The 21,982-nt window shown below is 49.1% G+C and overlaps 1 protein-coding gene across 1 annotated transcript in view; it reads right to left on the bottom strand.

Moving 5' to 3' along the window:
• VOPP1 (vesicular, overexpressed in cancer, prosurvival protein 1) overlaps positions 1-21,982 on the bottom strand; it is a 93,129-nt gene that overhangs the window by 28,384 nt on the left and 42,763 nt on the right. The window contains exon 2 of the mRNA XM_012648798.1: positions 17,902-17,960. Coding sequence (XP_012504252.1) covers positions 17,902-17,960 — 59 coding nt within the window. The remainder of the gene's footprint in view (positions 1-17,901; positions 17,961-21,982) is intronic.

The raw sequence follows: 21,982 nt of genomic DNA on the forward strand, positions 1-21,982 counted from the left end.
GTAGGTGAGTAGGGGGTTGTGTGTGTGCAGGTGATTAGGGGGTTGTGTGTGTGTGGGTGAGTAGGGGGTTGTGTGTGTGTGCAGGTGATTAGGGGGTTGTGTGTGTGTGTAGGTGAGTAGGGGTTGTGTGTGTACAGAAGACCGTGGTAACAGAGAGGCTGTGAAGAAAGCACCGCGGTTCCCGGGCCAGTGGCGGACGTCCCCGCGACGGAGCCCACAGATGGGAATCAGGGATGCAGCGACTGTCGGCAAGGTCTCTCCAACAGTGCGACTTCATACTGACCGGAAAGATGCCCAGAGAAGCTGTGTCATTCTATGTTAATAACTCTCCACAGTTAGCACATAACTTAATCACGAAAGACAACCATTACCGGTGAGCTGTCGCGTATGTAACGCATGGTGTGGACTTGTAGGGAATCGCTGACGTTCCCACAGCGTTATTCACCAGAACAGTGTATCCCAGCTGTTGCCACCCCACTGGTAGATGGTGAAATCAAGTTATTTGGCGGCATTTTATAAAGGTGAAAATCAACTGAAAAGAACATCAGAGGGCATCACGTATAACAACTCTGGTCATCAGGAGATAAGAGACCTTACCTGAGAGGAGGGGGACTGCGCCCCAGGACACATGGCCAGGCGGGGTCTGCAGAGACCTAGTCATGGCGGGATGGCGCTGGCGTCCCCGCTGTCCGGCAGCAGCCCCAGCAGTGCCACATTTCAATGCCCGTGATGCGACCTGAACATGTGCTTGCCAGCCCACTCCTGGCGGCGGGGTGAAGGAGGAGTCCTATCCCACTGTCCCTTCAGCCCGACCCTTCTCCATGAAGCCAGCCTCAAGGGCTGGCCAGAGAGCTCTGTGGGCTGCCTCCCCCTTCCCAAGCCATCCCTTGAAACCTGAGGACAGGCCTGGGCCAACGTCACTGAACTCAGCAGCTTCGCTGTGAATGTCTGGAAAGACCCCAAAAAGTCCCTTGCCCACATAGTCTTCCCACAGCACCACTGCTGGAGAACCTCCCCTGCTTGCACTTTTCTCCAGGGAATGACGTGGAAGACCACAGTGAAAATGCCAGTGTGATCCAGGGCAGCTTACTGCCGGCACCCACCCCGACGGCCGAGCAGGGGTCACTTGTCCAAAAGTAATGCCTAGGGATCAGATTTATAAAGGGGCAGGAGAATGTCAGGCCAAGAGACATGCTCAGGCTGTGTCCCTTCCGCTGCGCTCATCCTCTGCAATGCACCAACATAAGTGAGGTCCGGGGACGGACTTCAGTGCCTCGCAGATCTGCGCAGCGCAAGGCAGACACGCAAGGCCTCAGCGCCGAGCTTGTGTCAGTTTGCAGAGGCTGCTTCTCGGAGAAGCTCAGTTCCTGGCACTGTGCCAGGTGGGGCATGCGTGCCAGTCATCCTGCCTATCTCTGCCCTGCTGCCTAGCACCCCTGGGCTGCCCACCTGCGGGCCTCCCCCTTCACTCTGATCATGCCATCAGCAGCGGGAGCAGCACCATCTGGGGAACTTCCCATGCTTCTGTCTTTTGTTGTGTTTGCCGCACTTCTTATCACTTTTCTTAATCCTCCTTGATAACTCATTAAATTAGATAATGTAACTGAGAGCAAAAAAATCCCACCTTATTTGGTTTCTCTCTCTCTCTCAAACACACACACACACACACACACACACACACACACACACACACACACACACACACACAGAGATACATGTGTGCTAGGCTGCAACGGAAAGCATATTTCTTCAAACGTACCGTTGTGGAAACCCCAAGTCAAAAAGCAGACAGGCCCAAGTTTCCGTTGTGTCCAGAATCAGCTTCTTTCACCCTCCTGGGGTGTCTGGGTGGCCTCAGGCTCAAGTCCCCTGACTGTGAGGTCACTTCCGGCTGGCACTAGTGCTGGGCTGAGGTCACTTTCTGCTCATGTCTTCTGCCTGGTGACACCAAGTTTGGTGACATGGCTACTGCCATTTTTGTTCCTAATTCTACAATATGATGCCCTGCAACGATCAAACTCTAGAAGGTACAACTCTCATGAAGACCCTCTCAAAGGGGACACCCTGCCTCCCGCCTGGCCACGAACGCCTCTGCTGCAGGTGAGGGAAGTGGCTGAGGAGGCGCGGGGGACAGAGGACAGACACCTGTGGCTTAGGAGGAGCCAGGCTGGAGCCTTCCGAGCCCAGTGCCGCTGCCCTCCCACTGCCCTACCACCCTGCGCACCAGGTGCTCCCTGTGCATCTCTCGGCCTTCACCCCGACTATTACAAGAGCTGCCCCTGCTCTGAGCACAGCCGGGCTGAAGGGGCACTGAGAGGAAAGCAGGTGTACAGTAATAAAGCTAGTGACTGAGTCGTCTTTCAAGAGCTGAATTTAATAAAAAGCTTCCCTTCCAGCACCACACTCGTGAGGCGGCACTCGCTGTGCCGAAACCGAAGCCCCACAGCACCCTATTTCACTTGTTGGGAGAAGCAGACAAGGATCTACCGGCTTTTAGGGTCCCCTGTCCAGAATTAACGAAGATTATATTTATAAATATATATATATATTTACACACACAGAGCACACCTTAGCCTGAGAACATATCTACCCTGGAATGTTAGGAGTAAAATGGATTACAAATTTCTAGTTCAAATTCCTCTTTGTGGGCAAGATTCAACATCTGAGTTCTCTAGCTCCCTTTTCAGAATCCAAATCTGGAAAACCAGCAGCAAATACTCATTGTCAACTGATTATCTGCTTTCTTCTCTTCAAACACAGGGTGCCCTTTCTGCTCCTGCCTTGGGCTGGGGGCCCTGTGCACCCTCAGCACGCCTGCGGCTCGCCTGTGGCTCTGGCCTGGTCGCAGTGTGGATGCTGGCAAGCCCCAGCCACTCGAAGGAACACATAACGCATGGGTGACACTGTGACCCCTTTTCTCTCTGCTGCTTTCTCCCAGTAATGCTGCAGGTAAACTGGAGCCCTAAGTACGTATGTGCTGACGTTCCAAAGAGCTGCACTTGTAAAAAGAATGTTCACTGCAACACTGAGCTTCATCAACAGCAGCACACGTTGCCAAGCGGTCTAGCACACGAACTGCACCGCCACCACACACATCTAGTCTAATGCTCCTAGTGCCCGGAGCCTGGAAGTGGCGCTGGGTTCCAAAGGACACCTGCAAGACCAAGCAGAAGAGGGTGGGAACCACAGAACAGGATTTTCCTTCTTGTTCCACTGTGTGTGCCAGAGGTATACATTCTCAGACTTGTAGTAGAAAGGAACAAACATCGCTTTTAAGTAAATCCACTTTTTGCACATCTAATTATAGGCCTGGGATTCTGAAATACACATGATCCTTCAAAAGAGTGAAAGGAGCATATAAATCAGCAGAAGGGGGCCCTGGAATTGCTTCCTGTCAGCCAAGCATCCCGTGCTATGCCCCTGGATCCAACGTAGAGTCTGATAAGGTCAGAGAATGGGACAGTCCACCCTGAGCAGGTGCTAATGTGTAATTAAGTATATCACAGAGATAACAACAGGGTGTCTAGCCTCTCTCCCCCAGTAAATAGTGGGTGATGCAGCCCTCAGGATGCATAATGTAAAAGGAAGCTTATGTCTGAAAGCATACGGACCACGAGCTGGAAATCTGTCATAGCAGCAATTCACAGTAAATATCATGGGATGGTCCCTTTGGGAGTTTTCAGAGCCTACAAAGTAAGCACGTGTCATGCTTAGCACTGCCCAGGAGGGAAGTAGGTACGGCCAATGGACACATTTATTCTTAATCTTTAGACCACAAAAATCTCAAGAGTACGAAAGGATAACCTACTAGGTCAGGGAATGTCTAATGGTAATAAAGTTACAAAATCTTTCTATTTAAAAACAACAGACAAATGTTGCTATGTAAACTTTTTCATGTGGCGGTGCTATGGCTTGAATGTTTGTGTCCCCCACCCCAGATTCTTATGTTGAAAGGCTAATCCCCAGTGGGCTGGTATTAGGAGGTGATTAGGTCTAAGAGTGGAGCCCTCCTGAATGGGACTCGGGCTTTTTAAGAGGCATGAGAGAGCGTGCTTCTCTCTCCCCTCCCCTCCGCTCCCCTCCCCGTGAGGACAGAACAAGAAGACAGCTGCCTGCAAACCACCAGACACTGGATCTGAGAGCACCTTGATCTTGGACTTCAAACCTCCAGAACTGTGAGAAATAAACATTCTTTGTTTGAGCCACCCAGGCTCTGGTATTGTTACAGCAGCCTGAATTTAAGCACCACTTAAGACAGGTGTTAAGTGGTAATTAATTATACTTAAATGAATTTGTAGAAAATCTTCTCCGCATCTGGCAGAGCAACTAAAACATGAGTATTCAGGGTACAGGTCTGGAGATAGAGTTCATGGGGGTTGTAATTTTGTTGTTGTTGTTAAATAAATGACAAGGTATGGCTAATAAAAGAAAACCTTCATAGAGTTTTAAGTGAATTCCTGTCAATGCCATTCCATTGAATATGCCAATTCTTTCTCCCATTGCAGGATTACATCTCAGGACCATTTTCTTCCTTCTATGGACTTGGCTGCTACAACGCTTTTTCCTGCCAATCCCAAGTTTCCTGGTGTGGCAGTTGGTCTGGTCCCCTCAATCATACTACACTTATCTTGACATCTGGGCCCCTGGACCTGCTTTTTATACTATTCTTATCATCATCTGCATTTTCCCATAGAGCTAAGCATGTGGCAGATGGTTTAAAGTGGCTTCCTGGAATCTGGAATCTGGAAATACATTTACCAGAGGCCTCCACTTACCTACCTATGAGATGTTGGGATCTCTGGAAAAGCTCAACACAGACTACTACAAGCGTTCAGTAGAAAACTCTGAAGGGGAAGTGAAACTCTGGGGACAGGAAGAGGAGGACCTGACCTTAGCGCACCTGGCGCCCTTGGTAAATCTCCCTGCAGGACTCTGGAGAGCTTCGTGCCTTCCCCTATCAAGTAATCCAGTCCCAAGCACTCAGTGACTGGCCTTCCTTTCCGACTGCCCACGGAGGCTGCCACTCCCTGCTGCAGGGGCCCCAGGCCTCATGCCTTCCGTGACAATGGGCAGAATGCAAGACTGGCCCCACCGGTCTGATTCTCCATTTGCAAAGCCAGTCCTTCAATGTCTGAAGGGACTCATGTTTTCCCAAGCTCTCTCCCCTCCAGGAAGCTATGTCCAGTTTGGGTACAATCTCGGTCTCTGTCATCAGGAAGAATCCCAGTTTACCCACATTTCCACACTCAACTGCAGCCTCAGACAATACTAACCTTCCAGCAGTTACAACACAGCTAAATCTCAACGAAACTTCCAAGCTTTTCTCAGTAAGTTCCCACCCTGTACTGGGACAGTAGGTCTTGAGGACCTAAACATCCACAAGAAAATTTAAACTTATGAAACCTGGCCCACTACGTTTTCCTGTTGCGAGTGTCTGGGTTCTCATCCTGTCTCTCAAAACACTCACTAGTCCCTCGGGCTTTCTGTCACTGAAGAGCCTGAATCAGGCTCTGCTGGGGCCCTGGACGGCCGACCCTGCTCCTCTCTGCACTGACCCCGTGCTTATGACTCGGCACGGCCGCTCCCAGTAGCCTGACAGCACGTCAGGGAGATGTGAGACTGGGGCCCCGGGCAGGGAAGAATGTTTCCATGCCCCAAGGCCAGGATCCAAACCCTGAGGTCTGCCCAAGGTCCAGCAGGCCGCTGAGTACGAAAACCAAAGAGGAGAGAGAAGGTCACACAATGATGTGAGCCCTGGTCCAGCTCTGTGGAGTACGGGCGAGGGGCCAGGGGTGTACCGAAGGGAGGCCAGGTGTGGGGAGAGGAGATGAGCACCCTATACATGGTGCAACCCACAGCTGATGTCCTCTACTCAGAAGCAGATTGGCCTCACCGCCTGCGTAAAAAGAATGGTGAGTGAATTTTATGACATGTGAATTACATCTTAATTTAAAAAGAGGAAGGAAAGAGAGACGGATCAAGACCTTTTCTCCCAATGACTCGTGAATATGCTCGCATTGGCACACCTTCCCTACTTCCATCGAATCGATGAGATGTTGATGGTGGAGCCAATGGTGAATTCCATTAGAGACCCCCTCCCATGTGATTTCACTAACCATAGTTTCACAGGGACAGCTGTTACAACAGTGACAAATCCACCTAACTGCCCTGTTTATTTAGACCGGAGTTCTCCATGTTATCAGCCGAGACACCATTCAACACAGCCATGGAAGCCAAGCACACTGTCAAGTCAGACACTGAGTCTCATGGTCCCACTGCAGAAAGCAAGACCAACCAACAGGGCAAACCCAAATCAGTTTCAAATGGAGCCCACCTTCCATCTCTCACACATCCTGAGATCTCAGCCTGGTGATCACTTGCCTCCCGGGCATCCTGGTGCCCTGGGGGTGCCTGTCTCTTCCTTCCTGAACAAGTCACCTGTGACCATGTGGACGTGTTCCCACTAACTCTCTCCAGCACTATTCCCTTTCTGACGCACACCAACGCCTCACTCTTCTTTCTCCCAACGTAGAGTCTACCGTGCACAAATCTATTACTCACCACTAATTCTGCCTTCCTACAACTAGCTTGTTTTGTTCTTGTTTTTTTAAGAGATCAGTCTCTCTCTGTGGCCCAGGCTGAAGTGCAGTGGCACGTTCACACCTCACTGTAGCCTCAAGCTCCTGGGCTCAAGAGATCCTCCCATCTCAGCCTCCCACGTGGCTGGGACTACAGGTGTGTGTCACCGTGCCCGGCTCTAACAATTTATTTATTACATTATTTAACATAGTTATTTATTTCCAGCCTTATTATGGCATAGCCTGGGAGGTCGCATCCCTTTGCTGTTAGGACTGTGACCTGCTGTGGGAAGCCCTTTCCCTCTGAACGCAGCAGCAGTCAGTCCCACCTTGCAGGGCCCTGCACGTGCCGACAAGGCTCACGCAGGGAGGTGGCCAGGCAGAACCCCCACCTCCGGCAGCTTCACGTGGGCACCTCATGCTGAGCAGGCTGGAAAGCAGTGGCTCTCAGCAGTGGCTGCGTGCGTGCTGCTGCCTGCTGGCCGGAGGTCACTGGCAGGTGATTCTAGACACAGCCAGCACTGAGGAACAACGCCCTGAAGCTGGAGCCCTCTTGCCCATCTCTGCTTTCTAGGGACCCAGAAAGTACGAGTGTGGACTGAGGTAGGGGTGGGCTGGGAATGCTGTTTTGGCTTTTCTGATTTTTTTTTTAACGGCCTTATTGTGGTACAATTGATATATACTACAAAGAGCTACACATATTTAATGTATAAAATTTGAAGAGTTTGGACATATGCAAACACCCATGTCACCATCACCACAATCAAGGGAACAGACACATTCTGATTGGTTTTAATATTGTATACCTGTGAGAAAAGTTTTTTTTTTTTTTTTAAAAGAACTTTTCTCTCTCCAAACGTAAGGTTTTAGGCCTTTTATCTGTCTTCTTATCGAGTCAAAAACTTCACAGACCTGACGATGAGCTGATGGCTCTTTCTTTTCTGTCAACCTCAGCTGACAATTTGGATGTCAGAATCATCCTTCCTGGTGTGAGGTGGCTTCCCTGGCGGGCAGAGATGTGCCTGTCTGCTGAGACAAATGGTCACATTTTGATGATCCTTTAACTCTGATTTGGTAGATACATCCCATGGCAAAGTCAAACATGTCTTGGCTCTAAGGAGGGGACCACGGTGGCACTGGCGAGGCCCGAGCCAAGGCTCTGTGGGCGGGAGAACAGCTGCCCCATCAATTGTCTTTCAGAGACATGTTTATTACAGGAAACCACCTCTAAATTGTGCAAACTCAAACTGGTTGTATTCTGGGTAGCATATGGGATTTACGTAGGGAAATTGTACTTTTAGTTCTACTATGGGAGAAAACATTATAAATGCTTATTACAATCCCTAAAACTAACAGAGCAAATACAGTAGAAACTCTCATTTCCTTGCCATTTTAACTTTGAAGTAGCTGCTACCCAGAGCCCAGATGTGCCCGAGTGCAGGTAAGGAGACGAAGATGGACTGGGGCTGTCCAACAACTGCGAACCTGGCTACCTCCAGAGTTCAGAAATTCTGCCCTTACGTTTCTAGGACAGAGGTTTTTCCTCTTTTCTCCTTTCAGTAAATTGCTGATCACTTAAATTCAGTTCTACTCAACTCTATCCTGGAAAACAATTCTTCTGGTTTCTGGTTAACTGTAAGATTAAAAAAATAAATCCTAGCCAGAATACAGAAGATGAAAAACAGAAGTCCACCTAGGGTCTCACAGTATTTTAATCTAATAATAAATTTCCTACCATTGAAATCACACAGGCATGACAAATACAAAAGGAATGGTGCGGGTTTGGCAAGGAGATCGGGAAATGAGATGGAGTCTAGTGCCAACCATCTGGAAACGCACGTCCAGGCTGACGCCAAGCTTTCTCTCTCAGCTCTATTTTTACTTGACTTGGTATCTCAGCCCCTGCAGGCTGTTAGAACAAATACCACAGACTGGGTAATTTATAAATGGCAGGAATTTACTGCTTACAGTTTTGGAGCCCGGGAAGCCCAAGATGAAGGTGCCAGCGGATTCGGTATCTGGCGAGGCCCACTGCTTTACACATGGCGCCTCGTTGCTGAGTCCTCACATGGCAGAAGAGGGCAGGGGCGCTCCCTTCAGCGTTTTTTATAAGGGGACTAACCCCATCAATCACATCACCAAAGACCCTACCTCTTAATACTAGCACTTTGGACATCAGGTTCCAACACATGAATTTTGGAGGACACATTCAGACCACAGCCGTTGTTTAGCTATTATTTACAGGCTCAGAACTCTTAAATCTGCATTTTATCTCTGGACTCCCTCCTGAGCTTCAAAAGCGAATTCCCTGGCTCTACTCCCCGGATGTTCCAAACTCCAAATGTGCACAACTGACATTATCCTCTCACTCTTCTAACTCTTTCCCTGAACCTGCTCTCTTTACAGTCTCTCTCATTGTCTTCCTAACCAGAAACCAGAGTTACCTGACTCTCTTCATGCCCACAGCAACTCTTCTGTGAAACACCCCTGGCACTGCTGCCCTGCACCTCAGCCCCACTTCCATGGGGAGATCAGACTCTCTGGGTCTCGGCCTTAGGAAGCCAAGACCTCCTCCCCTCCTGTCTCCATCTGCCTTCCACACACCACCTGGTGGCCAGACGCCCTTCTGAAAGGCCAGCAGGTATTGCCTGGCTTTGTGCAGGAGTCTCAGCTCCTCCGACGGCCACTTGAGACCCTTCTCGCTAAGCTTCTCCCTCCTTCTTCCATCTCGTCCCCTGCCACCTGCCAGGTGCCCTACCTTCAGCCTCTTGGTTCCCCAGTGCACCTCCATGCTTCACCTGCACTCTTCCCACATGCTGACCCTGCTCCTCCCTCTTCAAAGATCAGCCCTGGGAGGTCTCTCCCTACACCACCCTTGCCCTCCCCCATGCGTCCCACTCCTCCCTTGGTGGGATCCCCGTTTACACGGCTCTCACCACATATGGTATTGTTAACTGCCGAAGGAATCCGTCTTCCACACCAGACGTGATCTGAGAGCAATTCTGTCTCATTCCCCTTGGGTAGCCCAGGTGCCTACCATGGTTCCTGGTACCTTGTCACTGTTTTGCCTTAAAAAGGAGGGATGTTGCAGCAGAAAGGAGATTCACCACAGGTGGGAAGAGTGCAGTAATTAACATGAACTCAAAGAGCACAAAGGACTCAGATTAAAATACCAGCCCACAGCACTAGCAAGGATGGCTTGAAACAGGTGCTCTCACCAGTGATGGCCAACTGTACCATGAGACCTCCAAAGAGGGTAGTCTGGCAATATTTATTAAAATGTAAAATAAGATAACCTTTGATTCAGCAATTCTATTTCTGCAATTTCATGCCATCACAAAAATAAATTCTAGTGCATGAAGACACAGTGTGTAGGAAGATGTTTGCTGAGTCCTGGGGCAAACCGCAATCCTTTCTAAACTCCTGGGACTCAGAACCATTTGGAGTCAGGAGAGAGAAGACATGTAATACCATGAATTTCACAGCACTACCAGCAGGATCTGCGCTGAAACACACAAAACATCACACCGAACAGAATTTTAAAAAGACTATAAAGAGCCTCATATCTGTTCAAGTCTGTTCTTGCTATCAAGAAATTTAATAAAATTTGTTTATGAACACAGCTTTAAATTTTAGAATTACAGATAAGGAACTATGAAACTTCAATAGTGAAAAACAAACAAAAAACCCTAAAACTGGCACCACTTGAATGGATAATAATTATAAGGGAATGTTGTAAATCAATTATGGAACGTTCCCAGGGAATACTCTGTCACCATCAAAAAGAATGAGGTTGCTACTGATTTAGTAGAATACTCACTATATATATAGTTAATGGAAAAAAATCATGGTACAATATATACAGAAAGAGTACATTATAGGGGTCTAAGGCTCTTAAGCAGAAGATCACCAGTGAAATATTTCTCCCTGTTGTGGAGAAGAAAATGTCTCCAACTTACACCAGAAAACTCCATTGATAAACCAACAAGAAGAACCAAGGGAGAAGAGATATTCCGAGGTCGAATCTGTCCCTGGGCAGACTCCCTGCCCCTCTCCACGGGCTGTGCTCAGCAGCTGGGCCACAGAAGGACAGGTCTGGGGAGGAGTGTGTGGAGCGAGGCACCGCCAAGGAAGCGGCCCGCCTCACCCCGCTCCTCACGGCGCATCCTGCGAGTCCCCAGCACTGCTGTGGCCAGTCCAGCCGACCTCTGCGCAGAGGGGACACCCCATCAGGCCCAGCGTCTGCCAACGCGTCTCCTGCTGGTCAGAGGTGGCCTTGTGTCCAGGGACCCAGGAGCTGACCCTGGCAGCTCCAACTCTAGCAGGCAGGTAAAGCAGCCCAGGCAGGCGCTGGCTCTGCCAAGCTGGCTTCTCGGATCTCGATCTGACCCGTGAACAGCACTTCCCCATGCACAGCATTAACTGCTCACGGCAGCGAAACGAACCCAGGGAGAGGCAACAGCACAGGTAATGTAAATACTTTAAAGGAAGCTCCACACTCCGAGGGGGACGAGGGAGTTGGCCTGAGAGTGGTCTGGTGGAGACGGGCAGCCAGGAGGAGGGGCGCTGGGAGAGCCTGGTGTGAGCCCTGGGGCAGCCCGGCCCGCCCCTCCCTGGAGAGCTGGTCTGGAGGAGTGCCGGCCCTGGTGCTGTCCTCCCTGATCCTGCTTCAGGGGTCCCGACTTCCTCCCATACAGGTATGACCCAAATGCCGTCCCCCTACGCCACCCATCCATCCTCTCCTCCGAGCTCGGCAGCATTCCCTAGAGTGTCAGTGGAGTTAACTTCCGAGCAACAGTACTCAGAACTGAATGAAAACCTAAAACACGGGGCAAACAGAACACCCAGAATCCCAGTGCCTACGGCTCTGCCCCAGCCCGTGGCAGCCAGAGGTGTGACCCAGTCAGGAAAAAGCTTCTGCAGCCCCTAGACACAGCATGAAGCGGCTGGCATCCTTGGTGTCAGTGCCTATGTCTGTGAAACTAGGTGGGAACAGCCCTAAGGTTTCCCCAGCATTCTAAGAGAACAGGTAAGTCAAGAACCACCTCTGGGACCAAATCTTTTCTGCCTGCAGTGCTTCGGAGAGCCACAAAGTCATCCCCACTTCTAAATCATTGGCGCCCAGTCAGGAAGACCCAACCCCTTCCAACCTACCCTCGGTTATCTGGGGGACACAGATGCATTTCACTTCAATAAAGAGCAAGAAAAGTGTACACACCCCCTCAGCTGAAACAGAGGGACAGAGAAGGATGATCGTCACGTGCTCTCTGGAGGAGATCACACACGTTACGTGCTCAGCAAGTGCCCTGCACAGCCGCTACATGCCTGGCTTTGTGTGCAAGCCCCCAGGCCTTCCTTGGCACAGGGCGGCACAGGGCCGTCCCCTGGCCCGCCCCGTGTGAAGGCAGACACGGGGAAGCAGTGGGTCCTGGCAGCTGTTGGGGCACCGCTGGGTCGTGTGGTGCTACTGCCCCCGCCGTGTGATACTCTCCCACCTGTCAGTTTTGGAGGAGGTGCCTGGGGTCCCTGTCCCCACACTGGCACGGGAGCACACACCAGACCACCTTCCACCTGCTTCTGTCTCAAGTCTCCTCCACTCTGTTCTTCCAGACACCAAGCCCTTCCATGGGTGGACAAGGGCCTCCTGGGCCCCGAGGGGCCCTCGGGCTGGAAATCCTAGTGGAAAGGATAACAAGAGGGACACTGCCCCTAATCTCAGAGGTCTCCCCCTGCCCACAAAGGGGTTGGGGCGGCCGTGGCAGTGTCCACTCAGGCACTGAAGGAGCCCCAGGTGACCTCAGGCAGAGACTAGACACAGGCTGGGAAGGGTCTCCTCCCAGAGTGACCACAAGCCTGCCCCACGGGGAGGCAGGCCCGACCCCCGGGGCAGTGGGCCCCAGGTACAGTCAGAGCACCCACCCAGGCACCTCTGTCCACAGACCCACTGGCCTTCCCCAAGCCTCAGTGAGTGAAAATCTGCCACATGAAATTGCAAATATCAGTGACGGTGCAGACATTACAAACAGTTATTGAGTCCTTACTCTGTATCTCACATGCACGGCAGCACTTTCGCCTCCCAGCACCCAGCCCAGCAAGTACTATGACCACGTCTACGTCACACAGAGCACTAAAGACTGCAGGCTAAGTCCCCCACCAAGTCACTTGGTGGTGAGAGCAGCCACGGAGCTCCCTGTTGCCTGATGGTGGGGGAGGACTCAGCACCTCGGGCAGCTACCTGGGCGTCAAAGTGAGCTCCAGGATGTGAAACTGCATCTAGCCTCTTCTCTGACAAATGCTACCTTTGTGTGCGGCACTTTTTGGACTGGGAGGAAAAGGCACTCCTTGGGATCCCTGCAGCTGGGATGTGTTCCCTGGCAAGGTCCTACCCTTATCTTCTCATCTCCTGCCTCCGAGCTCATGCTGTGTTCCAGCCTGGAGACAAAGGGGCTGAGTGAGCAGTCCTCAGTAGGGGAACTCAAGCAGAGAATGCAGGCAAAGGAACTGGATTTGGTGAGGCCACATGTCCACATGCTATTTTTAAACCACACTGTTGCTAAGAGGAGATTACCTAGTAAGCCCTGAACGAAAGCACAAAAGATGCACATTTTAATTAAGAGCTCTTGAAAAGGAAACCTGCAACAGCAAAGAAAGGTAGTGAAGTGAAGGCTGAGGGGAAAGAAAAATAATAGGAGAGAGATTTGAAGTACGCGTTGCTTTTCGGTTCGCATCCCAAAAGGTCTTTTTCTTGAAAAACAGGAGGAATATCTTGTTTGTACACACATACATGCAGTCTCCCAGCACAACAGTGGTAACATAAATAACAAGTTAAAGAAATGAAAAGAAAAACCTTGAAACAGGGAAGGGGCAGAAAGAGAGACAGACCATTTAGCATAAGAAATCAGAACAGGTGGGAGTAATTTTGTATGTGTAGGTAGCTAAGTGTCATTAAAAAAATCAGCCTCTATTAGCTTAATAACCAGAATGCTGGAATGAAATTTAGGGACGCAAAGAGCCATGAGAAGAAGGGGTGCCATATGGGATTTTGGTAAAACTAAATGAAATTAGATTTTCAAACATAAGAATAAAATCTGTGAAACAAGTTTGCAATCTAGATGCTCTCTCCCCAAAGCATTCCACATTGTAAGTTATAATCACAAAACAGAGATGGCATTTGAAATATATTTTCTACAGGGGAAAAATAAATGAGGACATCACCTTGAGTCAACATATTTGTAAGGTATTACCTATTTTGAAGAATCTTATATAAAGCCCTTTACCCAGGAGAAATGAAAGGTAGAATATACAGGAAATGTACTTTTTAAATGAGATCTGTTATAACTTACGGGTTGTTTAATGTAATATCAAAGGTGCTTCAGAAATAACCCAGCAATCTCACATTATTTTATGGCAGCCAGACAAGGCACAAGGACCGTTCCTGTACTGCACACCCCGGCATACCACAACTGACCCATGGCAGACACGCAACAGATACTTGTAGACTAAAAGAATGAAGTGCAGCTGTCCCCACCCTAGACTCACACCTTGCACACTAACCAGGTGTCCAGAGGCCAGGTCAGGTGCAGTGTGTAGACAGCAGGCCACCAGCCTGGATGCCTCATCTGGCCAGGCCTGAGCAGCAGGGTGAACTTCAGTTGGATATGAGTCTCCTCTTCCCGCACCACTGTCTGTGCCAGCTCGACAGAAACCATGCAGTTGGCTTCAGGGATCAACAGTAACATTCCCCTCGAGGCTAACTCCCAGGGCAGCTGTGTCTTCTGCAGGCCAAGCACTTCTAGTGTGGGCTATGACCTTTCCGGGGCTACTGTCTGGCCTGCAGCAAATCCATCCTTGAGACAAGCTTAGCTGAAATAGAATACAGCTAAGCAATTTCTCCCCATTCCCCTTGGATAACAATGTTTCATTACCCCAACTTGATGGACGGCAGGAAGAAGAGCTTGTGAGCGTTAAATACCCCAACCACACCGGGTGTGGACCAGACACCCCGTGTGCTGGCTGCCTAACTGTCCTCCTTGGTACCACACTGGGCTCCCAGTTGTGTCAGGGAGCACCTTGCCTGTGTCTGTCGTCCCGGGATGTTCAGGAAAGCAGAGCATCCAGTCTGTAGAACTGAGCTCGTGAGCGTACGTGGCAGAGATGCGAGTTAGCCGTGGGTATGTGCACACTCATACAGGACTTCGATGCTGAGGTGGGCCCTGCGCCACAAACCCGGATGATCAGAATCCGTGTTCATGTTTTAGAGAAGCAGCTGACTGACAAGGGCAAACAGATGGTGCATAACAGAGCAGAGGGATGGACATGTTTGGTGCCAAATAGAGGCAGTGCTGCAGTCCCCAACCCCTGGGCTGAGGACCAGTACTGGTCAGTGACCTGTTAGGAACCGGTCACTCACAGCAAGAGGTGAGCTGTGGGTAGCTGAGCAGGTGAGGTTTCATCTGTACTTACAGCCGCTCCCCAACGCTCGCGTCACCGCCTGAGCTCCGCCTCCTGTCAGATCAGCGGCATTAGATCCTCAAAGGAGCGCGAACCCTTCTGTGAACTGCGCGTGCGAGGGATCTGGGTTGCGGCTCCCTATGAGAATCTAATGCCTGATGGTCTGAGGTGGAGCTGAGGCGGTGATGCTGGCGCTGGGGAGCGGCTGCAAATACAGATTGTCATTAGCAGAGAGGTCTGACTGCACAATAAACGTAATGCTCTTGAATCATCCAGAAAACATCCTCCCCACCCTCATCTGTGGAAAAACTGTCTTCCATGAAATGGGTCCCTGGTGCCAAAAAGTTTGGGGACTGCTGTTTGTTCTATCCTACTACATCGTCCACTTTAAAATGGTTAAATCAGTTCTGTGAATTTCATCTTCATTAAAGATAAAGTAATAGAGCAAATACTTGAACCCTGATCTTTTAGACTCTGGAATCTACACACTTAAAACTCTGTGCCCAAGGAAAGGGTGCCAGGATGTGGGAAACAAAGACAGGGCAGAGCGAGCCAGCTGAAAATAAAATAAGCTGCAAACGTGAAGACAAACGTCGAGTGCACGCTGTGACCGGCACTGGGGTTAGACAAGCCCATGGGCCATGACCCCCTTCCAGATGCACTCGTGGGACAGTGACACAGCACACGAGTGCTGTCAGTGAGCACTGTCCAGGGTGCTGTGTCAGAGCCAGAATGGGGAAGGAGGAACAAATCCTCATGGGGAGACTGAGTCATGGGAGGTTTCCGACCAGCAGGGGGAGTCTGCCAGGTGGAGAACTGGGGAATGAGGAAAAGTCCCGTACGTCAGCCAACACAGACTGCACAGTGGGAACTGAAAGGAAAAGCACCACTCGACATGCAGGCGTGCCACTGCATGCCAGGCACTGTCCCGGGCACTGGGAATTCAAATGTTTATGAATTGTTGACCTTATGAAACTCGCGATAAAGAAAGAGAAAGCTGGGCAAGTATCTTGGAAACCTACTGCTTAAAGGTGGCTAAGAAGCTGGAATTTGTTCCTGGTGATTTTAAGCAGAAAAGTGTCATGAAAATTTAGAGAGAAGTGAGAACTGGATGGGAGAAGAGATGGAAAGTTTCTGCAGTGATTCAGATGAGCATTAACAGACCTGGATCTGGGGGATGAACTGGGAACAGGAGAGAAACAGAAAGAGCAGAGGCAGAAGCAGGAAGGCTAGTGGATGTGGCCGGGGTTTTTCAGGGAGTATGAAATTAGAAGATGTTAATTCATGTGAGAGGCATAGGACAATGCCTGGCCTGTATTAAGGACTTGATAAATGTCATCTGTCTCACATGCTACCTGTTGAGCTTCAGTATCCTAACGGAGTGACTTGACTTTCATTTTTTAGGACAGTGTACCCGGGGACCTCAAGAAGACGGGTGTGAGGAAACCAACCCAGCAGGCCTGAGCGACAAGGGCCACTTATCTCTGCATTCCCCATCTCTAGCTCAATGCAGACACTTTCGAAACATGTGGCAGACAAGTGGAATGCATGAAGGAACAAACAAACAAGGAAATACAAGAACAGCAATGACCTCTGGCTCCCAACCTCTGACAAAGCTGATGTTCTAAACAACTGGAACAATATTTTCCACAAAGAACACGCAAGAGGAGGTGGTCGCTCCACATTTGTGTAAGAAGCTGAATCAAGGAAATAAAGCTCCCTGATGAAAATTTATTACACTGAGAAGAATCAAATTATTTTATCTCCCTCTTATTCCATAACCACTTTGCTTCAACCTGACAAACTCTGTAATTAGAGTCAAAGTCCTTATGCGGCTGCCTTGTTTTCCAAGTGGTTTCTGCCTTTCTGCAGCCGCACAGGCTTTCTGCCAGGAACCCTGCCTCGCAGGGCATCGGGACTCCTGCTTGTGGGTACGAAACGACAACAAGGACACTGCTCACTCCCCTGTGTGTGGTCCCCATTCGCAGGCAGGCAAACTTCCGCCTCCTGCGCTGGTGTCCTCCAGAAGGACAGGTAAAAAGAATGAATACCCTGTCCAATTAGCCTTTGTGCTAGAATATACAGTATTTCTGCTGTAATACAATATATGTGCATTCCTGGAAAAGTCTCAGGTTTTACAAAATTCAGTACTGAAAAATAATAGAGCTTTTGGGAAAATTTGGTTGGAGCATTCTACTCAAAACCCATGGCACTTCAAACACAATCAAAACCAGTAATTGATAATCCAGAGAGTTAATCTGGCCACCTCGGCAGGTGGCTCCACATAGCTAGAGGTTACCACAGCAAACATTAAAAGTACATGAAGGGGAGAAAACACAGTAGTGCTTTAATTAGAGCAAGAGTGGCAGGTGCTAAGGTGGGCACACGAAGAAGTGCAACCTGCCACGAGCCATGCGAGGCTGTGCAGGCACCTCTCTGGGGAGGGGGCCTCGGGGACAGGCGGTCATTGTGATTTTACTCACACATACACAGTCACAGTAGCTCAGCCGAGGCCTTTTTCTTGTCCTGCTCAAGGTCATAAGTGTACTCCTATTCTCCTTGCTCCCTTTGCCTAGGAAAATTTATACAAACCAACGAAACTTTTGCATTCCACAGATATCCCGCCCCTTTTTGCCAATCACATATGAGCCCGTCTGCATCACAGAACGAGACACGCAGTATTTCAAGCTGTCCTCAGAGAAACTGGTCTGAGCAGGTGGGATGCTGTCAGCGGGGCGGCTGCCCACGCTCCCTGGGGTGGAGGGAGGGCTGCGCCCGGGCTTCCCCAGCCCACAGTCTGCACCTAGACCAGTAAAGACCATTAAAGAGGTAATTCCCAGAGTCAAACCAACAGAAAAGTGCAACTACTTACATGTAATATGTTGGATAGAGTCCTTCAAAATACCAGCAATGTTTTTTTGCTTCTGTGCACTGGAAATAGAACAAGAGAAGTGTCGTCAGTGGTGAGTTATCTGTACACTGTTAAGAAGATCTCCCAAAGGCAACAGGGAGGGAGGAGAGGCCGCAGCTCAAACACAGAGAAAGCTGGGAGATTCGGGCAGACAATTAGAGGGAGACCCCCACCCATGACTTTTCATTTCTTTAAAATTTCTTAAAAGGGAAGTAATCATAGGAAAACATCCATTTTCCCATTATTCTTCTAGTCTTTCATTATCTTTAAGTACATGGTGTGTGACCATTTCATTAAAAAGGTAAATTAGAAACAATCTATTTTTTAGAATTTACCTGGTATGGTATTTCAGATTACTAAAGAATACTAAAGTTTCACTACAAAGATTTCCATTTTCCCCAATTTTTACTCCCATAGTTTTAACATTTCTACATCGAAGCCATATTCAGACCTACAGCTGGCAGACAGTGAGTCCGGATTCACTTCCTGCCCTCCCTCTCTCACGCAGGAAGACAGAAGAGGAGGAACAAGGAGAGACGATGGGAGCCTCCCTGGGCTGTCCAAGGAAGAGTGACTCCCACATTCCAGGCGTGGGACCCAGGCCCCACAAGGCCTTGGAGCAGGGCCCAGTGCCACCCTAGTGATCCCACCCCCCTACAACCATGAGACCAAGCCAATGTCACCAACTGCTCAGAGAGGTCTCTAAGGAGAAAAGCCCATCTGAACAAGGCTTTTCAAAAATTATCCCATTCATGCCATTGTTTTTTTTAAAAATTCGCAACTTCCTACCTCCATGATCTAGTTAACTGGACCTGTATGTAAATAAAACCTTCAAAACATTATAGTGCAAAGCTACCAGCAGCAGGAACACCAGCAAAGGCACAATGAAAGCAAAGCCATCTTTGAGCAACGCAGGGGCTAACCGTCCTGCCCAAGCCCCCGCCCACAAGGTCAGCTCCCCTCCACTGCCTGCCCCCAGCCCGGCAGGTGCACAGTGATGCCCTCCCGCCAGTCTGCCTGACAACTGCAAGGAAGTCAGAAACATACCCAAATCTGCAGAGCATGCCAAGGGAGAGGTGAGTGCCAGTGTTACACTGGCTGAAACAGATGGGTTGTGAAAATAGCATGAAACACTGGATTTTTTGGAATGTGCTTTAACATACTCAGGAGCATACTCACGCAGCCAGAAGTGACCCAGTTTTATTAATGGAAAATGAATTTAATTTAGACTAGGTTGGCTCCTGTTCAGTTTCAGAAATGAAGTTCAGACAGCTGAAGAAATCAGTTTATTTTGGTATGGAATGGCAATTTCAGGTCTCTGCCCCAAGTTACGACTCATTTCACTAGAGTCTTCTGTGATAAACTGAGAAACCAGTTTGTGTTCCACATGGCACGTAAGCAGGTCTTCTTTATTGTCCATCACCGCCAGACACCAGCAAAATTCCTGGAACCTGACGCTCAGGTTCCACATAATCAAGAACCAGCCCTTGCCCCCTTGCGAGCAGCCCAAAACTCAGGGAAAGCAGAGCCCAAGCCCGAAACCCTCTGCTCCCGCGGCCTGTCGGCTCCTGTGGCAGCCCCACAGTGACGGTCGGCAGGCCCGAGAGCCAGGGCCGAGGTGCACAGGACAGTGCAGGGAAATAACAGAAGCTCCTGCCTCCACATCGCCTCTGTTGAGGTTTCCCTTAAAGGATTGCCTAATCAAAGCAGCCGCTTGTGTGATGCTCCAGCACCACATCTCCTGACTCTTAAGGTAGCAACAAAAATTGCCCTGATGTACTGCATTTTAGAAAGGATTTTTTTTCCTAAACAAAATAGTGTCACACATTTGAATTCACATTATCTCTGGGATGTGTGAATATGGACTACCACTTTACAGATTAAAGAGCAGGCCCCTGGTGGGTGTTCAGGGTCACAAAGTCTCTCTGTGGTGGCAGAATCAACAACCCTCAGCACTGTCTCTCCTAGACTAACCAACGTTACCCCGGAGACCCCACTGTGGTGCCCTGAGATGACAGAGGGCAGAAAGAGAACCGCAGGGAGGTGTGCAGGACCCTGGCGCAGGCATGCTTTCCCTGCCTCGACCTCCCCAACATGCAGCCACCTGTGTGGGGGGGTGTGAATCTGTGTATGCAGGTGTTTTAAAACTACACAAGGTTATAGAAAAGCAATGCACTGTGACATAAACTCCCCAGCACTCTCATGCATGATTGCTGGGAGGATATTTAGGAATATCTGGAAAACTACTAATGCAGTTGTCTTTAATGACTGATTTCCTCCACAAATACAAAATGCCGCATGACCAAGGTTATTTATTATGGCATTATTTCTAATAGCAAAATCCTGGAAATGACATAAACGCCCAGAGAAGGCTGGTTAATAAATGACGATGTCCCACATAATGGAGTATTTTGCAGCCAACAAGAATGAAGACGGTCTCTGGGAGCCCACGAGGTGATTTCCAAGATACCATGGAGGTGAAAATGCAATATGCAAAAGGGTATGAAGAGTATGCTATCCTTTATGGAAAAGGAAAATTGTACATTTGGGTTGCTTTTTACAAAAAGAATCATAGGTTTCATGTATCAAAACATTACATGTACCCCATAAATATGTACAATTATTATGTATCAATAAAAAATTTAAACAAAAAAGAATCATAGGAAGGGTATAGTATGTGACAGTTGATCATAAGAATTGGGTCATTCTTGTCACATCCAACTAAACAGAGTGGCGAGGCTGGGGGAGAAAGCTTGCCCCAGAATGGAATTCCTCCTGCAGGCCTGGCCGCTGGGACCACCTGCTGGAGCCTGAAGCCAGTTCTTCCAAGCAGCTGCTGAGATCTCCTGCTCTAAGACTAGTTTCAGTCACCACTGTCACTCGCCAATCACAGCTTACAGGCTCCCGAAACTTTACCAGTGCCAATGAACTTACTTTCAAAACAATAATATATAACATTTCTCCTTATTATAAAACTTCCAAACTTCTCTCTGTTCTTCAGACATACTGAAGACCACCTGGTCTGTAGGTATGCCCTGAATTGCAATTCTTGCTCCCAAATAAAACGGTTTAGAGATTCATCTCTATATTTTATTTGACTCCAACAAGTAAAAACTAATGGAGGGGTGGGGTGGAAGAGACAGGGGTGATATCTCTTTCTCTAAGTGTATCTTTTTATAAAGGTGATTTTTGAACTTAGTGTTCTTCCTATTCAAAAAAATAAAGTCCAAAGGATTAAAAAAAAACACCTCTTAGACTGAAAATATTTATTAAAGACTGTCAATGCATGAACACACATATGACTTTCTGGCCAGAAGCAACCAAGCAGAGTAGACACCTGGGAAGTTAGTACTCACAAGAAACTCACAAGGAGAACACACCCTCTCCTCTTGGCACCTTCCTGGAGCCCTCCCAGGTGAAGGGCACCATTTCTATCCCATTTCTCTGATCTCCCAAAATTTTCCTTCTGGCATTTTTGCTGGGATGTTCAGTAACTCTACTGGTGCCTACTTGTCAGTTACTCTCGCTCACGGGTATTTGCTAATAAGCTTTTACCATTTTTCACCAAACTACCCACATAAAACATGCAAGAGTGAGACCCCGTCTCTACAAAATATAGAAAGATTAGCCAGGCGTGGGGGCCGGCGGAGGGGGGCAGATAGACATATTTAACAAGCTACGGGGGAGCCATGAGTATGTATGAAAGGAGAAACACACACATGCACAGTCAAACTTCATGCCCCTTTATGGGGTCCACGTTCAGGAAACAGTGGCCCTCTGGTGCAAACGTGACAGGAAATCCCTCTCTGCACAAGCTCTGTGGACTGGTTAAAGCCACTCCGTGGTTAGCGGTCTCTTACCAGCTGCGGTGCCAAAAGCACAAAAAGGGAGGAGCAGATCATGAGACTGCTTTCTGTGTAGTCCTTAAGGAAGAACTTGCCAGCCCCGATCAAGGAAGGGGTGTCAGGAGGCGTGTCCAACCTCACACCCCGTCACAGCCAGGAAGTCAGTTTTAAGGTTTCTCTGGGGTCCCCTTGGCTGA

Source organism: Propithecus coquereli, unplaced genomic scaffold, assembly GCF_000956105.1.
Source record: "Propithecus coquereli isolate 6110/MARCELLA unplaced genomic scaffold, Pcoq_1.0 Scaffold294, whole genome shotgun sequence".
NCBI lineage: Eukaryota > Metazoa > Chordata > Mammalia > Primates > Indriidae > Propithecus > Propithecus coquereli.